General features: G+C 37.0%; 1 protein-coding gene across 8 annotated transcripts in view; it reads right to left on the minus strand.

The window, feature by feature from the left end:
* Nucleotides 1-767: 767 nt before the first annotated feature.
* Nucleotides 768-18,995, minus strand: part of PDE4D (phosphodiesterase 4D) — a 734,024-nt gene continuing 715,796 nt past the window's right edge. For all 8 annotated transcript variants that reach the window (XM_087715532.1, XM_087715533.1, XM_087715538.1 and 5 more), the window contains 8 exons: nucleotides 13,177-13,349; nucleotides 12,456-12,554; nucleotides 12,195-12,359; nucleotides 11,753-11,852; nucleotides 8,361-8,515; nucleotides 7,903-8,025; nucleotides 6,655-6,837; nucleotides 768-5,969 (listed from right to left, as the gene is read on the minus strand). In XM_087715532.1, coding sequence (XP_087571658.1) covers nucleotides 5,550-5,969; nucleotides 6,655-6,837; nucleotides 7,903-8,025; nucleotides 8,361-8,515; nucleotides 11,753-11,852; nucleotides 12,195-12,359; nucleotides 12,456-12,554; nucleotides 13,177-13,349 — 1,418 coding nt within the window. In that variant the 3' untranslated portion in view covers nucleotides 768-5,549. The remainder of the gene's footprint in view (nucleotides 5,970-6,654; nucleotides 6,838-7,902; nucleotides 8,026-8,360; nucleotides 8,516-11,752; nucleotides 11,853-12,194; nucleotides 12,360-12,455; nucleotides 12,555-13,176; nucleotides 13,350-18,995) is intronic.

An 18,995-nucleotide genomic window follows, 5' to 3' on the forward strand; every position in this document is an offset into this window, starting at 1 on the left:
CTTTAAAACAAGCCTCTGTTCTTACAAACAAGATTTATAGAAAGAAAACCTCGATGGGTTCCCAGGTGCATTTTTTTTCTCTTAAGTGCAGCACAATAATTTGTGTTGCAATAGGGTAAAATGGAATCTTCTCTGATTCACGCTTCAATCTTGTTGGCTGTTTCATGTCCGTGTAGGTTTTTCGCCACTTTTTTCCACAATGGTTTTCAACTTCCCAATGTCGCTTGACATACCACGATGGTCTCCCATTCAAGTACTAATCAGGCCTTCCTTTGAAGAACAAATAAAACTCAGCTAGACATCCTTGTCTGACCTATGTGTGCAAACATCTATCAAATCTTTCTATTTATCTATTCTCTAATTCTAGATTTATGTATTTTGTATAGGTACGTTAGAAATGATGGGATAGATTAAGTTACACAGACTGTAGGACACTTAATTTACCACTCCCATACGTTTCTTGAAGCCTGTTCCAGATTCATAATGATAAGGCAACATAGAAAACATTTGTTGGCTAGCCAAGATTATTTTTAAATTTTTGCTCTGTAGCAGGTTTTTTTTCACTTAGTAAGAGGAAGTTGGGTTTAACTCTTTTTGCTCCTATTTCAAATGAGTTCCCTGCACAATTGTTTGTACATCCAACCATAACATCACCCAACTCCCATTCCTCTTTTCACCTTGTATTTTAGACCAACCTTTGCATTTATGGGACAATAATTGTGTTAATATAAATTGACATGCAAAAAAACCAGTCAAATGAAATTACCTAGGCAGAATCAACCCATGCTTTTATTTCCATTGCATATAAAAATTTCATATGAAGGTATCTGACATACAGTACTATTCCATAGGCTGTAAGAGAGGCTAAGAAACCATTGAATTATTTGCAATGTTCGCATACTCTGTCACTCTAAAGACATACCCAAAGGAAACAAAACCAACTGAAAACAACAAAAATATTGTCCAGGAATTCTGTTGTAATAGTGTCCCTTTTATATTGTGTAAAACAAAAGCGATCGTATTCCTTTGGGCCAGGGCTGCTAAAATCTACAGTTTGTGTCAAGGAGGCGGCTCTGTTTTTCTTGAAAAAGAATCTCTCCTTTCACCGAGCAATCACATGCTACATGGGCTGGGCGTGGGTGGAATGGGGATGAGGTATCTGAACTACGAAGCTTCATGTCCAAGAGCAGCAGCGAGACATATTTCAGGCCATTGTTGATTTTGTCTAAAATAGTGTTTCTCAACCTTGGTAACTTGAAGATGTTTGGACTTCAACTCCCAGAATTCCCCAGCCAGCATTTGCTGGCTGGGGAATTCTGGGAGTTGAAGTCCAGCCAGTGCCAAGGTTGGGAAACACTGGTCTAAAACCAACGGTAGTGTTTCAAGGATGTAGAAAAGCTACAGACAGTCTTCTGCAAATCCATTCATACAGAAGTAAGCTTCGGCTACCTGAAAGCTTATTGGAGGGAATAGGTCCTGTATACAGTGCAATATCAATACAGGTCTAATCTGGAGAGCCACTGTATTAAATAATCTGCCTATATGAATTGCCTTGGTATGGACAGAAAGTGACTGCCTTGTTTCAGTGGGGCTTGAGAGCAGTAGCTGCCATTGATTAATACTCATTCTTGTTGATTAAGTGTTGGTAGCATTTGTTTTTCCTTTACTTTCTCTAAGAAAGGTGAATAATCCCTCAAGAAATGCTTTGAAGGGGAATGTATATTCCATTAGAGAGAAGGCATTTATTCAAAAGGAGGTCAGATGCCAGCAGGGGCATCCACATGGTGTCACAAAGAGTCAAGATGGCAGTTTCAGCTGCACAGTCTCTTGCCATCTTACCCTTTAAAAAAAAAAACCTTCTCCCCAAAACTCAGCTTCAGTGGATCCTAGAGAGTGGAAAAGAAAACATTCCTAGATGGGACACAACTGAAGTCCTTCTATTAAAAAAAAAGCATATTGGAGATACGCCCAGCCCATGTTTGCTACAACCTTTTTTCCAAATGCAGCAAAACAGAAGAAAATTTTGTTTAAGGTTAAGGCACAGCCCTGGGACCAAAGACCTGCAGCTTTTAATTTATATATCTATGTATTTTATCGTTTTTCTCAACTCTTCCATAAACAAGCTCTAAGGTGATATAGGATATATTACACAAGGGGAAAAATGTACAAGGGGAGTATGTATACACAATATTAATTCTCTCACCAAGAGTTTCCAAATATAGCAACACCATCCCGGCAAGATGATGTTATAATAAGAACTTATAATTTACAATTAACATTACATTATATACATTACAATAAATACATAGCTGTAAACAGAGACAAACAAGACTTATTACAAGTAAGGTCATTTGGTGAGAAAAAAATATGCATGGCACAAATAAAAATAAATAAATGCATTGTAAAATAAATGACAATGTTGTAAAATTCATTTCATTCTCAAGTTCTTTTTTTAAAAAAGCTTTTGAATGTGATTTGTTCTACCTATATTATCTGATCACATTTTTTTGAAACAATGACATGAAATCAGAAATCAAAAGGAACAGACACAACATTACCAAGAACAGTAACTTGCAAGCTAAAGTATAAATGCAAACTCATATTCCTCTCACCTTTTCCCCATTCTCCCACCCTCCTTTTCAAAACTGTACCAATGCTTTGCATTTTACTTGTGGCAAAAACAGAGAGCACATGTAAAGTCACCTTTTAATATATTTTTTTCAGTCATGTGTGTGCTATCACACACTTCAGGCAAAATAAAATAAAAAGAAAACAGAAAAGATTGTACAGTGCATTCAATCCCTGGCTCTAAAAATTATTACGCTTTCTGTCATTTGATTGTCCATGTGTATGGGTGCATTTTTACACAATACAGTCTCCATTTTCTTTGAAAGTTTAATCTTACAGTGTGCGCTCTAACAAGATCCAGCAATGAATGAAACCTCCTTGAAATTAACATTTGGGAAATCTTGTTAAAAAGCGAAGATATTTATGTATTTAACAGTTCTTTCCTCAGAACTTGCTGGCTCAAGCCAGAGAGCACTCCTCTTTATTGATTAAACTATTAGTGCAGAAAAAAATACCCTTCTATGTCCATTTAGATTTTTGGAATTTATATTGCTTTTTTTTTTTTCATTAAAATTCCAGGCACTCTTGGGGACTGTACAAATGTCGAAGTAGTGAAGGAGAGGCCATGAATTCATGCTAACAGCAATTTGATGGTATTCTTCCATTCATTTCCCTAGCTGGTATTTTTTTTAACAAAAGGCATTAAGAACTAAGAAAGAGTCAACACATTAAAACATTTTTTTAAAATCCTCATTATTCAGTGCTTACCATAAGAGCTTGATGTATAAAACAAGTCTTAATTCTAAATAAATGAAGGAATAGTTCCATTGATTACAATGAGACTAAAGCCTTATTAATTTAGGCTCCATCCAATCCAATCCCATTTCTGTTTTCATTGCAGCAAAACAAAGACTCATGATTCAAACCCAGTCCAACCAAATTGCTTCAATACTGGGATTACAATAACTCTGTGCAAAGCTTTTTCATACGGTGAGGAGCTGTTTTATGCAAATGTAGACCAAAGAGAGACAATCTATGTGGTCAAGGAAATGTACCATGTTGATAAAGCAGCATGAATATGTGCCTACTAATGCAATCTGGCAAGAGAAAGGCAGCACAGGTCAAGTGAGGATGGCCCTTTTCAATCCTCACAGACTTCAATCTGCATTAATGTCTGCTACTGTGCATAGATTTCCTACACATAATTATAGCTGTATGCTACAGCTACAGCCAAATTTAAAATTAGATACACAAATCCCACTTTAATTAACAGCCATAATATAATTCTACAATGGATGGCAGTCTACACTTTGCTCTGCAAAACTCCCCCCCCCTTAACAATCTGTCAGATTTGTAGAGTAGTGCACTTCCCATAATAGCACAAACCCTCTCAAAAAGTTTTTGACGGGGAAAAAAAATCCCTTAGAAACAATTTATTCCTGACCTGTTTGCACAAATACAATCTGAAGTACTGTGCAATGACAGTTGCCCGCATGCCCCCAACCAAAGCATTTGTTGGTCTTAGTAAGTCATTGGGGCAAAAGACTCCTACAATGCTATTGTTCATGCCAACAAACTGTCTTGTGGAAAAGGAAATATTCAGTTAGCAAATAAAACATTTGTGTATATAATAGGAAAGTCACCCTTATACTGGCCATAGATCTGAAAACCTCAGATCCAAATTTATTCATACTTATGAGTATCCAATGTTTGTTTTGGGCATTCTCAAGTTTCTATGCACTATTGTCATTCATTTCAACCTTCTGAACCCCAATGCATCTACTATAGGAAGATTGAATCCTAATGGTCCACATTCCTGCCACCCCTCAATTGTTGCAACCCAAATGTTGGGAAACTGCTACTCTAGTGTTCCACTAGATTTCAAAAATAATTGGTTTGGTTGAGGGGAATTAACCCACAACCATAAACCTTGGATCTGCAGGACTAAGCTATCTGTGAGGTCAAAGAGCTCATAGCAGATAATATATTGCTGCTTTTGGACATTTACAAAGAAAAAAGAAGATAGAAAACAAAGTGTTTACCTACCATAAGAGACTAGGTAGGTGGATGGGTGAGAGAGAATTAACAGAGCATCATATACGTATCATTGGTCTATAAAACAAAAGCTATTTTATAACAGTTGAAGGAATTGCTATGAAAATCTAAGTGCAAACAAATATAAAATTCAATTTATCCAGTGTAGCATATACATGTACTGAAAACTTGCAAGTTACTCTTTTTTGGGGATAGGAGAAGAGGGAGGAAGAGAAAGCCACTGGCAGATGAAATTCGGAGGGTGTTGCATTCTTTTAAATATAATAACCCAACACATTTAATAATAAAAGTAAACTCTACAAAAAGATTTCTGTTTTACATATGATACAAAATGCAGACTTCAGTGCAACCATTGAGCTACACCTTTTTCAGTCATGTGTCAGGAAGACTTGAAATTAGAAAAGTATGTGATTTCCACAGCTTCATCTTCCTACTGGTTCATGTTGTATCCCCATATTTGAGTGCATTTGTTTTCCCACTAGACAACTTGATTCATTTGCTGGTCACTTTCTTTAGATTCTGGTGTTAATCATTAAAGGTATGGTATTAATTGCCTCCTCATGAAATTAAAACCTAATACAAAACACACATATAATCTCACACACACACTCACATTAGCTTTGGACCAGCCTTTACTCCTTGTGAAAAACAGCTGTGAGTGCTGTCAGTCTCTCATCAAATCAGCCAAGCTGAACTCTTCATTCAACTGTTCTTTGCAGATGTTTTCCTTCATTCTCTGGTGCCATGGAGATGAACAATTCTGGTCACACTAATCCTGAGTGCTGAACTAAGTTTTTGATCAACAAACAACTCTGGCAGATGACAGTGAGGCATGATCATGGTTGTGCCATATGATATGCACTTTGGAAACCATTTTCAGCTTTTAAAAACAGAAAAGGAGAGAGTATAGAGAGAGCTATGCACTGTTACGTATCAGGAGACCGTTCTTCTAGCACACAAGGTTCTGACTGATTCTCCTCTTCCTCCTCCTCTACCACCTCTTCTCCCACTTGCTCATCAAGTGGAATTTCTGTGGACTCTGAGTCTTGGGTGCAAAGAGTCTTGGTGTCACTGCAGCTGGTATCTTCTTCCACTTGACTTCCACTGTCCTTCTCTGTGTCTGATTCACCATCTTCTTCCAATGTTAGTTCAAACTGAAATTTTTCAGTTTGTCCTTGTCTACCTTCCTCTTGGTCATCCGATGAAGGAGAAGGACTCTGAGGGATTGTGCTCTGGTACCATTCACGATTGTCCTCCAATGTATCTAAGATGTCTTGGGCATCTGGGTGGACAAGGTCAGCCCAGGTCTCCCAGAGAGGGTGAACAATATAGTCTATAAAACCCACCTGTTACAATGTAGAATTAAGAGATGTTGTTATTCTAAAGAAGGAAGGAATTAGGTGTATCACATTATTTATTAAAATTAACTTCATAAGAAGCTATTTTTTTATTTAGTTATTTTCTATATTATTTTTGTTCTTAAATGAAAACTTCAAATTAATCTTTCATTATTTTGTAGGCTTTAGTATTATATCAACCATTTGTGTAAAGAGGACCTTGAGGGAAATAAACAAGAAATATGTTACAAGCAAAAAAATATCCCTTACATCAAGGGGAATGAGATAACATTGGGAACAAACTCAGGGAGACTCTGTTTCACTGAGATATAAAAGGAAGAGGAGATAAAGTCCAACCAGTCTTCCAAGATTCTATTAGGATAGCCTTTTAAATGTAACATAGTTCTTGTCTTCCTGTACAATCAGTTTCCTGATCTGGACTATGCTGAATGTCAGGCATTAATCAACAGTTATTGCCTATTTCCTTGAAGAGTTTACAGTATTCTCTAAGTCAGGGCTGTCAAACTCATGGCCTGCAGGCTGGATGCATTACATGCTGGCTACGTCCATGCCCGATTTAGTGAAGGGGGGGGGAGTCCCGATACGTCACGTGATGCCACTGTAATCACGTGAGTTTGACACCCCTGCTCTAAATCAACTACATTGATTTTTCATCTTTCAATTAAATGATTACCTGTGATTTTTCTACAGATGCATTGTGTTTATCACACATGGGACTTATTTCCATGCCTCTTTCTCTTTCTCGATCTCCCTGACGAAAGAACTCTTCCATTATTCTATCTGTCCATTGCCGATATAACTGGAGTGGCTTTGTTGGATTGCTTAGATCTGCACAGTGTACCATATTTTGTAGAACCTAAATTAAACAGGGAAAAAAAATATTGAGAAAACTTGTGGTGTTATTCTACTCTTTTTCCATTTGCACATTTAGTGGGTGAGAAAACAGAAATCTTGAAAATTCATGGAGTGCAAGGTTTATTCTGAACACCAGGAGGATGATATGCTGTTCGTTTTTCACACTGGCATTAATAGCTACCAATTATCTCACATCTATAGCTTTGCCTATATTAAAAGGCCAGAAATGTTGTAAGTGCAAGACTGATCAGTTATGAAGATATGTGGGAATTAATCAAGCCTGTTAGCCACCCTCAAGAGCAGGAAAAAAAATTCAGACACTGACAGAATAGTCTAAATTAGGTCTGGCCTGCAGGCTGCATGAGCATTTGAATGAAATTTTGAAAGCCAAACTTCAGCGTTGGGTACTGCTTAATGTTAAAAATGGGTTTAAGAATGAAATTTAATTTTAAAATTTTGATAACATGAGTGCACATTTAAAGTAATTCCATCCCTTCACTCCTAAGTAGAACTTTGTGGGTTAAGAAACATTTCAGCAAACAAAACCATCCAATCAACTAGCCAACCAAAGCAACGGATTGAAACTTCAGACACTCCTACTTGTGTATATACGCATTTGTGTAAAGATAGTGTTCACATTTGAACAACAAAATACAGTGGGGACATAATGGATTGCACCTAATCTTGACAGTTTATATTTAGGCTCTGGCTGAAAAAAAAAAGCATTTCTGTACCTTTACTAATAGGTATGGGTATGCAGGTAGTCTGCACTGCTTCACTTGTAACAGTGTTTCTGCAAGCTGAAAAAGCTGTGCTTAGCAGAACAAACTGATTAATCATTAGTCAGTGTAGATTAGCGTCACTAAATGAACAATCAAGGAAGAGTGAAGTACCACTGTAAGATGAAGCACCTCATCAAGGAAGAATGCCCTATAAGCAGCCATAACTGGGAAAATGTTTTGACAAAAGGGATGGTAGTCAGTTCAAAAAGTCAAGACACACTGGTCATCTGAATGTAATGAGGTGAAGAAAGAATACAACTTGTTTAAAATGCAGAGTATCTTACCTGAATCCTGTCTGAATAGTTATCGAGAAGTAGAACTCCAGAGCTAGTCACTTTCTTGGTTTCAACCATTGTTTTCAAATCGGCCAATAGATTCATATGCTTAGACATATCTGTGGCAAGGACCTTGGAGGAGAAACAAAAGATAAAGGTCACAATAATTGCTTTTGTTTTAGAAGCTATTAAATCTTGGTAAGGGAATTAAAGAGACAGTCAGTGAAAATATCTTAATCAGCAGATAGATCTTATGGAAACATAACTTTTATAAATCAGATATAAGACCTATTTCAAATTATCTCCCCACCTCCCCCACAAAATATCTGGTATATCATTTTTCATTTGAGCTATATAAGAGCAAAACAATGAAAGTAATATCAAGTTTATGATGAAATGCATCTTTAAAAATGGAATACATTAAAAATCATAAATAAATAAATAATGGATAAATAAAAACAACTCACAATGTCAATGACCATCTTCCTCAATGATTGCTTCTGCTTTTTTGTCAAGTTCTGGAAAATGTCACAATTCTCCTCCTGCAATAATTTGAAGCCAACAGCTAGATGATGGTTTTCTAGGACTGATGAATCATTATACATCAAGGCAAGTTCAGAGTCTGCAAGAAAGTCCAAAGACAGCACTGTTAATAAAAATTGCTTTTTATAGAAGTTATATATTTCGGGTTTTAACATTAGTATGGCATCCAAAACATCCAACTACATTAGGAAAAAAAAACCCACTATGGCTAATTGCAAATCAAATCTGACAACAGACTCTCTTCCAATTCTCAACAGACTCTCTTCCAATTCTAAATCTCTGTCCAGTTTTTAAAAATGGTTTGAAAATTACAAGGGCAACCAAATAAGAACAAATTAGGGCTGATCATGAACAAATGTTTCAGCAAACGCTTCCCTTCTATTGCATAAATGCTCAATAATTTTGTAATCAAATAATGGAAGACTTGGAAGCTATCAGTGGCAAGTGGAACAGAGATCTCCTTCATCCCTCCCTCTGTATGGTACGATTCCTTAATCATATGTCTGTAGTTTGTTGACTTAAATGTACTGAATATTAATATTCTGCTAATGTATCTACGGAGATTCTCATTCATCCAGGTCATGGTTGCCCCAAAGGTGCTTCTTCAAGAGGCAACTGGACTTTCTGATTTTTCTTTGAAGACATTTCACTTCTCATCCAAGAAGCTTCTTCACCTCTGACTAGATGGTGGAGAATGGAACAATTTATATTCCTTGCAGACAGCTGGTCATTTGCATTTTGTAAATAGGCCATGGCCCATAGGTTGGGGCCCCCTGTTTTAGATAACAATATTTGTGATTGATCTGCTATTCTTTAAGAATAGTGGTTTATATTTCTTTTTCCTTGGCTTAAAGTAACATACAGCTGACAATGCTGGAATGCTGGTTTCTCCAGATTAATCAGCACCTTCTCCATGATTTGTCCTTTTGCTTTATATATAGTGAGAGGAAAGCATGACTGCAATTGGGAACTTTGTGTGCTGAAGAAGGACAACTTCACCTTCTGATAAATTGACTGCGAATTCTTGGAATCATGACAGTGTCACTTTTGAATGTACCAAAGTTTGTATTTGCTACAGTGAGATTCCTGTGGAATTCTTCCATTATTGTATGCATTCCTTTTGCAAAGCTTTGAAAGATCCAACTTCCTCATTAAAATCATCTTCTTGTGCCATATCCATCATCGGATGTTGGCAAATCATGTTGGTGATCCTATTTTTATCAATCTCATTAAAATGATGACCTTCAATTCCAGTTTATGTGATAGCAATCCAGAGAGTTTGCTTGAACAAAGGAGTTCTGTGGGAAACTGAGCGGCATTAGCTCTGTGATAGAATGTGCATATGAAGAAACATTTTTGGGAGAGTTTTGGCAAAACAGACATTTCCCAGAAAGAGGCCCAGAGGAAGAGACTGTGCAGTCCTGAGATGGATAGGGGAGGAGAAAAGAAGTCCAGGCAGTTGTATTATCTGATGTTCTTGCTGAACCAAACTTCCTGTTTGCAATAGGTGCCCCATTGCTATATAAAATGAGAAGTTCATTATTAGGCAGAGGTTGCACATTGCCTATCCTGCAATACGAAGGGCACTGCATAATGCAGAAAATGGTGGTTTTTCGAGAGAATAGGAATTTATGAGAGTGAGGGCAGACTTTGGCCATGGTACCAAATCAGTAGAAATGTTACACTGTGCAAGTTGTGTATTTTGCTTTGCTTTTCTTTCTCTGCTGAAATGTTGATGTTGAAGGCAGAGGTAGTCACATTGAGGGACTCTTGCAATAATTAATGTCTGCCACACATTCAAAGTTGATCTTCGTTTTTCTCCTCTGTCTTTTCTTGTCTCCTCATTCTGTAATTTTCCTTGTGGCTCTGCAGAAATACAGACCTTTCATTCTCTGTTTATCTCTTGCACCCCTTGACACGTTGCAGGGATGTTTGGTGTCATCTCTTCACCGAAACCTTTCCCCCTCTATTTCCAACTTGCATAATTACGTTGATAAGATTCATTTATTTTACAATATTGTAGATTGCCATTGTTACCTCAGAACAGTTTAAAAATGGGAACCTACTTCACAAATTTGTGAACAACTATAAATGAATGGACCACTATGGATACACATACATAGTGGCCCATTCTCCTGAATGGAATATAGATGCATGTCCATGTTGTGTGCCTCCGCAGGGGGCACATAAAGCAATAAAAATATCCAGGTCTTTCTTCAGGCACGTTTTTCCTTGAGAGCCACATGATGAATCAATTTCTTGCTAGTCGGTGAGGGAGGAAGTGATAGATTGCAAGACTGGCTGGGAAACTGTAGCAGAATTTGAACAAGAAGATCATATGACTGCAACAGCAGCAGCCCAGCAGCATAGCAGTAGTGAAGCAGCCACAACTTCCCCTAATTTTGTTCTCTTCGGAAATACTGATCCTGATTTTGGATGCATTATGTAAGTTAGTCCATTTGAGATACTTCTCTATGATCCACTACTTAACCTAGGTAAAGATCATGACAACAAGAGTTTTAATAGTATAGAGATTCCAAATGGGCCAGAAAACCCAGGAAAAATACAGAGCAGTGATTTTCAAGCTCAGCAAGATTTGTGGGCTTCAACTCCCAGAATTCCACAGTCACCACACATATCCTAGAGTTACCAAAGTTGAGAAACATTGACCTAGGGCAGGAGTCTTTAACCTTGGCCACTTTAAGACTTGTAGACTTCAACTCCCAGAATTGAAGCAAAGCTGTCTGAGGAATTCTGACCTAGAGGAATAAGTAGCATTCAGAGACCTCCAACAATCTATCAGAAGAAAGCTGCCTTAGATTTCCCAGTTGCGTGAAGCCCATAGACAAATAAGAATGGAAAAACCTTGAATATAGCAGTAGACTTATATACCGCTTCATAGGGCTTTCAGCCCTCTCTAAGCGGTTTACAGAGAGTCAGCATATTGCCCCCAACAATCTGGGTCCTCATTTTACCCACCTCGGAAGGATGGAAGGCTGAGTCAACCCTGAGCCGGTGAGATTTGAACCGCTGAACTGCTGATCTAGCAGTAGCCTGCAGTGCTGCATTTAACCACTGCGCCACCTTGGCTCTATATCCAACTGAGTTGTTATTTTGTTATTCTTCAAATTCTCATTTTGACGAAGGGACACTGGACTAGAAATATGCTTTTGATGACTGACCATATGATATATGCAGGAACTCTACATATCCAAAACCATCTTTTTTTTTAAAAAAAAAAAAAACCTCTTTGTTGCTTGTTCAAGGAATCTCAAGTATATAGACAATCAGTGGAGCCAGAAATAAACTAACTTACTTGTGTTGATAAGAAATTGGTTTGAAACCCCAGGATGGTCAACATCATGTATTGCACTGGCAAAAATAGCAGCTAGAATCTCCAAGTCTGTGAAAACAGCCTAAAAGAAAGAAAGAGGAAATATTGAGGAATAAGGTAATGGAACAGAGAAGAATGACTAATGGAGAAAATGTTCTAAATGAAACAGAATTGCACTGGTCCTCTCCCCTTTTTTCGCTTGGATCTCTACTAGTACAAACACCATTTTTTCTGGAGGGGAAAAGATTAAAGTCCAATTTACAAAATGTTTTTATAATAAAGTTTCAAATGTTAATACCTTTAAATTAAACTTATTTTTTCAGTAACTAATCATTTGGCAAGCCACCTTGGTGTATTGCGAACATGACAGTATGTTTCACAAGTAGGTTTTTTTTTAAATTTCACCCAGATATTGTGGACTTACCTCCAAAGCTGGGGTAGACAAAAGCACATGTGTTGACTGTACAACATCAGCAGCATGTATATTGTTGTGATATGCCACATCAGCATGATAATGATCCTCCAGCGTCATCAAGTAGGTTATTAACATGTCTGGTGGAATTTTAAACGTTTTTAGCAAATCCCGTTCCTGAAGTTACAGAGAGAAAAAGTAATTGTTTATTCAGAATAGGTAAAGTCCTCTGGAAAAGAAAAGGGAAAAAAGTTGTTTCTCCCTTAAACATACCTGAAAGATTGTATACATGACAACTGTCAAAGGTCGGTTCCCAGATAATTCGGCTATTTTAAACACTTGGAGGCCCCATTTATTTACATCTTCTAGCTCCTGATATAAAACCAAACAAAAAACAGAAACTGTTACCCTGGCTTTGCAATACACTTTGTACAAAACATCTGCTCTTGATTTCGTTGTATTTTAGATCTTAGCAATCTAATTTTTCAGATTTTAAATAAGAAGTAGAAGTGATGCTCCAAACTGAATACCCTGAATTGCTTCAGTACTGCTCTGCTCTGATATAGCAAAGAGCATTAGGAAATACTCCAGGGAATAAAGACACCACCTTACTCTATCTTATGTTTTGGGAATACACTTTTAAGTTTCAAAAGAAATTATTTTTCCTGCAAAGATTTTTTTTTTTTTTTGCAATTTTCTTTCAGTGTAAACATGGCATCTAGAATTTTTGTTAAATTCTATAGGTGATTTTATTTTTAAACAATCCATTTGACTTCTGCAGTTACACAGTTCTGATGCACAATGTGCTAAGGAAAAAAATGAATCAGGATCTTTATTTGTCTGTACTAAATCGGTGTGTGAGATTTTACACACATGACATATAAATTCATATAGACATTCGGATGTATGTAAATATTTGTGAATGTAATTTTGTGACTGTATTTGGATCTGAGTTACAGATACTGAATCGGCTGGAAATCAGAATTGCTCTTACCTTGGATAAAATATCTTCTTGATCTGTTTTGACTCCAAATTTGGGGATGCTAGAATTTGTTAAGCTGGAACTGTGCATCAACTTTTTTACCCCACTGATTTGAGACATAGGCCGTTTCTTTTTCTCTTTTTCTTTCTGTGTTGGAGATGGGATTTCCACTTCATGCTGCTTGTCTTTTAAAGAAGAGGAAAAAAATCTATAATCTATTTGTAGATTACCGCTACCGTAAGAAGTAACATTAACTGCAGCATAGCTTTTTTTTAAAAGTGCTTCAAAATAATTTTGAAATAAGAAAGATGCAAGTGAACACAACGAATCACCATCAGACTTATTAACTTGTTCTTTTTCTAGTTCCACCTTAGCTATGAAAAACAGCTAGGTGATAATTTTGGGCCCGTCACTCTCTCTTTCTGCCCAACTCACTTCACAAGGTTGTTGTGGGAACAATAGGAGGAGGAAGGCATATTGGACATGTTTGCCATCATGAGTTATTTGCAAAAACTAACAAAGGCGGCATACAAGTAAATAATAAATAACTGCATAAAAATCTAGGTTCAGGACCACTTTAGTTATAGATTTAAGCAATCTTACACTGGTCATTTACTCTCTCAGTAGTGCAACAACATTGACATTACATACAGCTACAAAATCTAATGATGTTGATATAAAAAAGCTTGAATATTATAAACTAAAAAGTGAAACAAGGAGCCATTAGGTTCTTATGTCCAAATAATTTCTTTTCAGTTCTGATTCTTAGATATTTGTTCATATTATTTTATGCTTTTCTAAATCTTGAGTGATGTTGTTACCCCATTATTGTAGTTTGAGTAGAGATCTCACCTCAGTATTTCCCATGTCTCAAATCTAACCTATCACAAGATTGTCTCTAAAGTGCAGTGATAATTATAAGTTGATGAATAAGGTAGTTATTTTTACAAATATTAATTCAAGAATATTTGGCTCACAATTTATCTCGCAAATCACAGATTTTCAGTATCTGTCAACAGATGCTTCTCTGTTTGCCGCTAGTTTGGGAACACTGCTGAAAATGAGGCCAAGTAAACCAATTATGCATTGAGCATAACTAGGACAAGATTTACTCCAATTACATTGACAAAAATAGGATGATTGAGCATAAAAAGTTGGCCTATGTTTTATGAATGAACAAATGAAAATAAATAATAAAGATGCTACAATATCATATTTATTTAAAAGCCAAAGTTCTAATGTAGATAATAATCTCAAAAACTGTATCAAGCTGGAATAATTCTAACTGTTGCTATGAACATGCTGCAAGAAAGATCACAATCATTGTCTTGTTTTCAACTAACCATAATTAAGCAAGCCAATTTCAAACCTGTTCCTGAACTTGATTTATTTTCTTCTTCCAAAATGTTTAAATATATTGTAATTTCAGTTCAAATAATTAATAGCAATTATCTGTAAAGAGTAGACAATGTTTTTGATAAGCCTTCCTTTTGAGCAGATATAATGCACACATTCAAGCATTAACTTCAAAGGACGCAATGTGAGTAATGCTTATTAACTCCCTGTGATTTAACGACCTCATCCTAGGTTGATCCCAGGTGAACAAAGGCATGCTCTCATCCCGTGACATAAGATTTTTTACAGACTCATATTGAACAGAAAATCAGGATCAGGCTCACTATTCTAGCTCTTAATCTCCACAGTAGAAGTAAACATAAAAACTTCCCCAGTGCCACAATTGATGGCAGCAAACATAATTGTGCTATCCCTGACAGTAGATTGTTCTCCTCCAATCTAATGTTCTCATATGCATTGTACTATTTATTCCTATAAATTCCTGACAGTCAACACCAGTATATATTTTCTAGACATGGGAGGATATCATGGTAATTCAGGTTCCCTCTCAAAGTTCCTCTCATGCAAATTAGGCAGAGAAATTAAATCTGGCCAGAAGTCTGAAATCTGTTTAAGACCTTCAACTCAAATCAATGGTAGTTTTGTAAGATTATCAACATGGAACCAAAACTGCTTATATTATATAAGGAATCTATGTTAATTTTTCCTCACATAAAAGGTTCATTGCTAAAGGCAGAAAAAAGAACTCCAAACAATTCTTTCTCAAATTCTTATTCCCGCCCCCCAATAATATTGTATCATATTCTCAATGTTGTCAAACTGTAAAACCACGTGAAGAAATACTATTTTTTATTTGGAGGCTCTTTTTTCTCCCTTTCCTCTAAATTAATGCTAAGAAGGAAAAAAAGATGATGCATGTACAAAATATTTAAGAACTGCAAACATATTTCAGTTTAGAAATGGGGGGAAATCTATTGCCATGTGTATGTATTGGCACAGATCTTTTCTTTAATCTTTTGTATTTTAGATCTTAGCAATCTAATTTTTCAGATTTTAAATAAGAAGTAGAAATGTTGCTCCAAACTGAAAGCACTGAAATGCTTCTGCTCCGATATAGCAAAGAGCATTAGGAAATACTCTAGGGAATAAGGACACACCTTACTCTATCTTATGTTTTGGTAATACACTTTTAAGTTTCAAAAGAAATTATTTTTCCTGCAAAGATTTTTTCTTTTTGCAATTTTCTTTTGGTGTAAACATGGCATCTATTGTCACGTGTATATATTGGCCCAAATCATTTCTTTAATCTTTTAGGTTAGGCTAGCATTTACTGGAAAAAGCAGAAAATCCGATTGCTACAGACAAGTGAAAATGTCAACAATTTTCAGCCAGAGGCAATCAGCCCTCTCCTATTCCTTTACTGATCACCAATTAAACAAAACAGAAAAGAGGAAAAAAAAAGAATTTGAACTGGCACAAACCAACAGCAGATGAAAAATAATGACTCATATGCATGCTTTGATGTTTATAACTTCAGTCATATGAACAACGTTTAGAACCATCAAGAGAAAGGGCTCTAAAACAAGATGTCAGATGCTTTCAAGTGAAAGGAAATATTAGAGGGGTCATGGAATTCCAAGGGATTTCCTAAGGTTTTATTCAAAGTGAGCAAATATTACGAATGAAGGCGAATATATGTGTCCCGGAATAGTGTTTCAGGATCCAAACTGGGTCGGTCACCAGGATAAGTTTTCAGGCTCGTGCTGGAGCCCATCTGCAGGGAACTTCTCTCTAGCAGAGTGTGTGCTATTCTGTGTGTAGTATTTATAGAGCCTGTTGTAAGTGGCTTATTAGATGCTGATTGGGGATGTGTTAATGGCTTCCTTTTAAGTCATTAGTTGTCATTTGTTTGTGCTGCCCAGGCCTCGCCTTCTAAGTACTTGCTAGGCTGGTGGTAAATCAGTACTTGCTAGGCTGGTGGTAAATCAGCACTTCTGTTGACTGAAGAGGGGCCGGTTTCCCAGGCTTCAATCACTTCCCTGGCTGTTTTAGAACTGCCTCAATGCGGCATGGCATGGAAGCTATCAGCCTGTGGCAGTGCTGAGGTGTTATGGAAGACCAGGATGCTTCAATAGCGGCCTTCAGCTCTTTTGTATTGTTCAGTCTCATGCCTTTCACCTTTCTCTTGGCAATGCCCCATAGATTCTCTATGGGGTTCAGGTCAGGCGAGTTTGCTGGCCAATCAAGCACAGTAACCCACAGTCATTGAACCAGGTTTTGGTGCTTTTGGCAGTGTGGGCAGGTGCCAGGTCCTGCTGGAAAATGAAGTCAGCATCCCCATAAAGCTCGTCTGCGGAAGGAAGCATGAAGTGCTCCAAAATCTCCTGGTAGACAGCTGCATTGACCCTGGATTTAATGAAGCACAGTGGACCAACACCAGCAGATGACATGGCTCCCCAAATCAACACAGACTGTGGAAACTTCACACTAGACTTCAAGCATCTTGCAGTGTGTGCCTCTCCATTCTTCCTCAATACTCTGTGTCCTTGGTTTCCAAATGAGATGCAAAAGTTGCTCTCATCAGAAAAGAGGACTTTGGACCACTGAGCAACAGACCAGGTCTGTTTTTCTTTAGCCCAGGTAAGACGCTTCTGACGTTGTTTGATGTTCAGGAGCGGCTTGACAAGAGGAATACGACATTTGAAGCCCATGTCCAGGATCCTTCTGTGTGTGGTGTCTCTTGATTCACTGACGCCAGCCTCAGTCCACTCCTTGTGAAAGTCCCCAACACTTTTGAATGGCCTTTTCATGACAATCCTCTCCAGGCTGCAGTCATCCCTGCTGCTTGTGACCTTTTTCTTCCATACTTTTTCCTTCCATATAACTTTCTATTAATGTGCTTGATACAGCACTTTGGGAACATCCAACGTCTTTTATAATGATCTTTTGAGGCTTTCCCTCCTTATGGAGGGTGTCAATGATGGTTTTCTGCACAACTGTCAGGTCAGCAGTCTTTCCCATGATTGTGATTCCTACTGAACCAGACTGAGAGACCATTTAAAGGCTCAGGAACCCTTTGCAGGTGTTATGGCTTAATTAGCTGATTAGAGTGGGACACTTTGAGCCTAGAATATTGCACCTTTTCACAATATTCTAATTTTCTGAGATTGTGGATTTGCGGTTTTTATGAGCTGTAAGCCATAATTATCAGAATTATGACAAATCACAGCTTGAATTATGTTGCTTTGCATGTAATGAGTCTATCTCATATATTAGTTTCACCTTTTAAGTTGCATTACTGAAATAAATGAACTTTTGCACGATATTCTAATTTTTTGACTTTCACCTGTAGATTCTTGTTCTCGTTTTTGTTTGACAAATTCCAATAAATAAATAAATAAATAAATAAATAAATAAATAAATATAGTTTGCAAGTATCTTGTTTCCATTGCATTTATTTTTATGAAATACCACACTCTTACTTTCCAATAGTAAAATTGGAAAGCACATTTACGGTATATGTACAGCCATTTTTGCTTTATTCAAGAAACAGCCATTCCTCATAAGAGACTACCTTATTTCCACTATCTTTCCACTTACACGCCTTAACATTTCTCTATCCAGATTTATAAAAGCAGCTTGTCTTAAATACAGCTATTTTAACATCACCACACTTATTTATTTTCTATCAATGTATTAAATAATGATTATGCACCATCAAATGGTGTTGACTATTAGCAACCAGATAAGATTTCTTCCATGAGAATCTGTCCCTAACCTGATCTTTCTAACAGTGTGTCAATTGCAACTGTGCTGTCCAACCTGCTGCTGGTCATCCTCTTCCTGTTTTTGTTTCCACCTTTCCGAGCATTTGCAGTTGGCTGCTATGGTGTTGACAGGCACGCATGTGCCGCGAGTGTGGTTGAGCATGTGTCCTATGAGTAAGGTTCTCGTACTCCATAGCTGGGTTGCTCAAAAGCAGTGGGAGTCACTGAGAGTGAATTGGGTGGTCAGGTAAATTTTCTTAAATAGATAAAATGACTTACAGGAGCAACTTGTAATCTTTCCTGCTAGCTTTTCCATTGACTTTGTTAATAGGAAGATGGCAAGGGAAGTCACAAAAAGGTGATTGACTTTGGGATCCTGCAACTGTCATGTGAGCCAGTTGCTAAGTGCCTGGATTGTAATCATGTGATGATGAGGATGCTGAGATGTCACTGAACAAGTGGTCATTTAAAGAGAATTAACTGTATAATAGTTTCCATTATCTTTATTTGCTGTTGTCATCATCTTTTATGCATTTTTCCTGACCAGTCTGATTCTACTTCTCCATCTATTCAAGATCTATTTTTGAGACTACCAAATAATGTCCTATCATTCAGAATTTTTGAGCACCATTCTCTCCTTTCCTATTTTTTAAAAAAATCACAATTAAATAATCATGATTTTATTCACATTTCCTGCTGTGTATTTGC

The sequence above is a fragment of the Thamnophis sirtalis genome, unplaced genomic scaffold (assembly GCF_051295495.1).
Source record: "Thamnophis sirtalis isolate CommonGarterSnake01/CBP01778 unplaced genomic scaffold, rThaSir2_p1.2 scaffold_5, whole genome shotgun sequence".
Taxonomy (NCBI): Eukaryota; Metazoa; Chordata; class Lepidosauria; order Squamata; family Natricidae; genus Thamnophis; species Thamnophis sirtalis.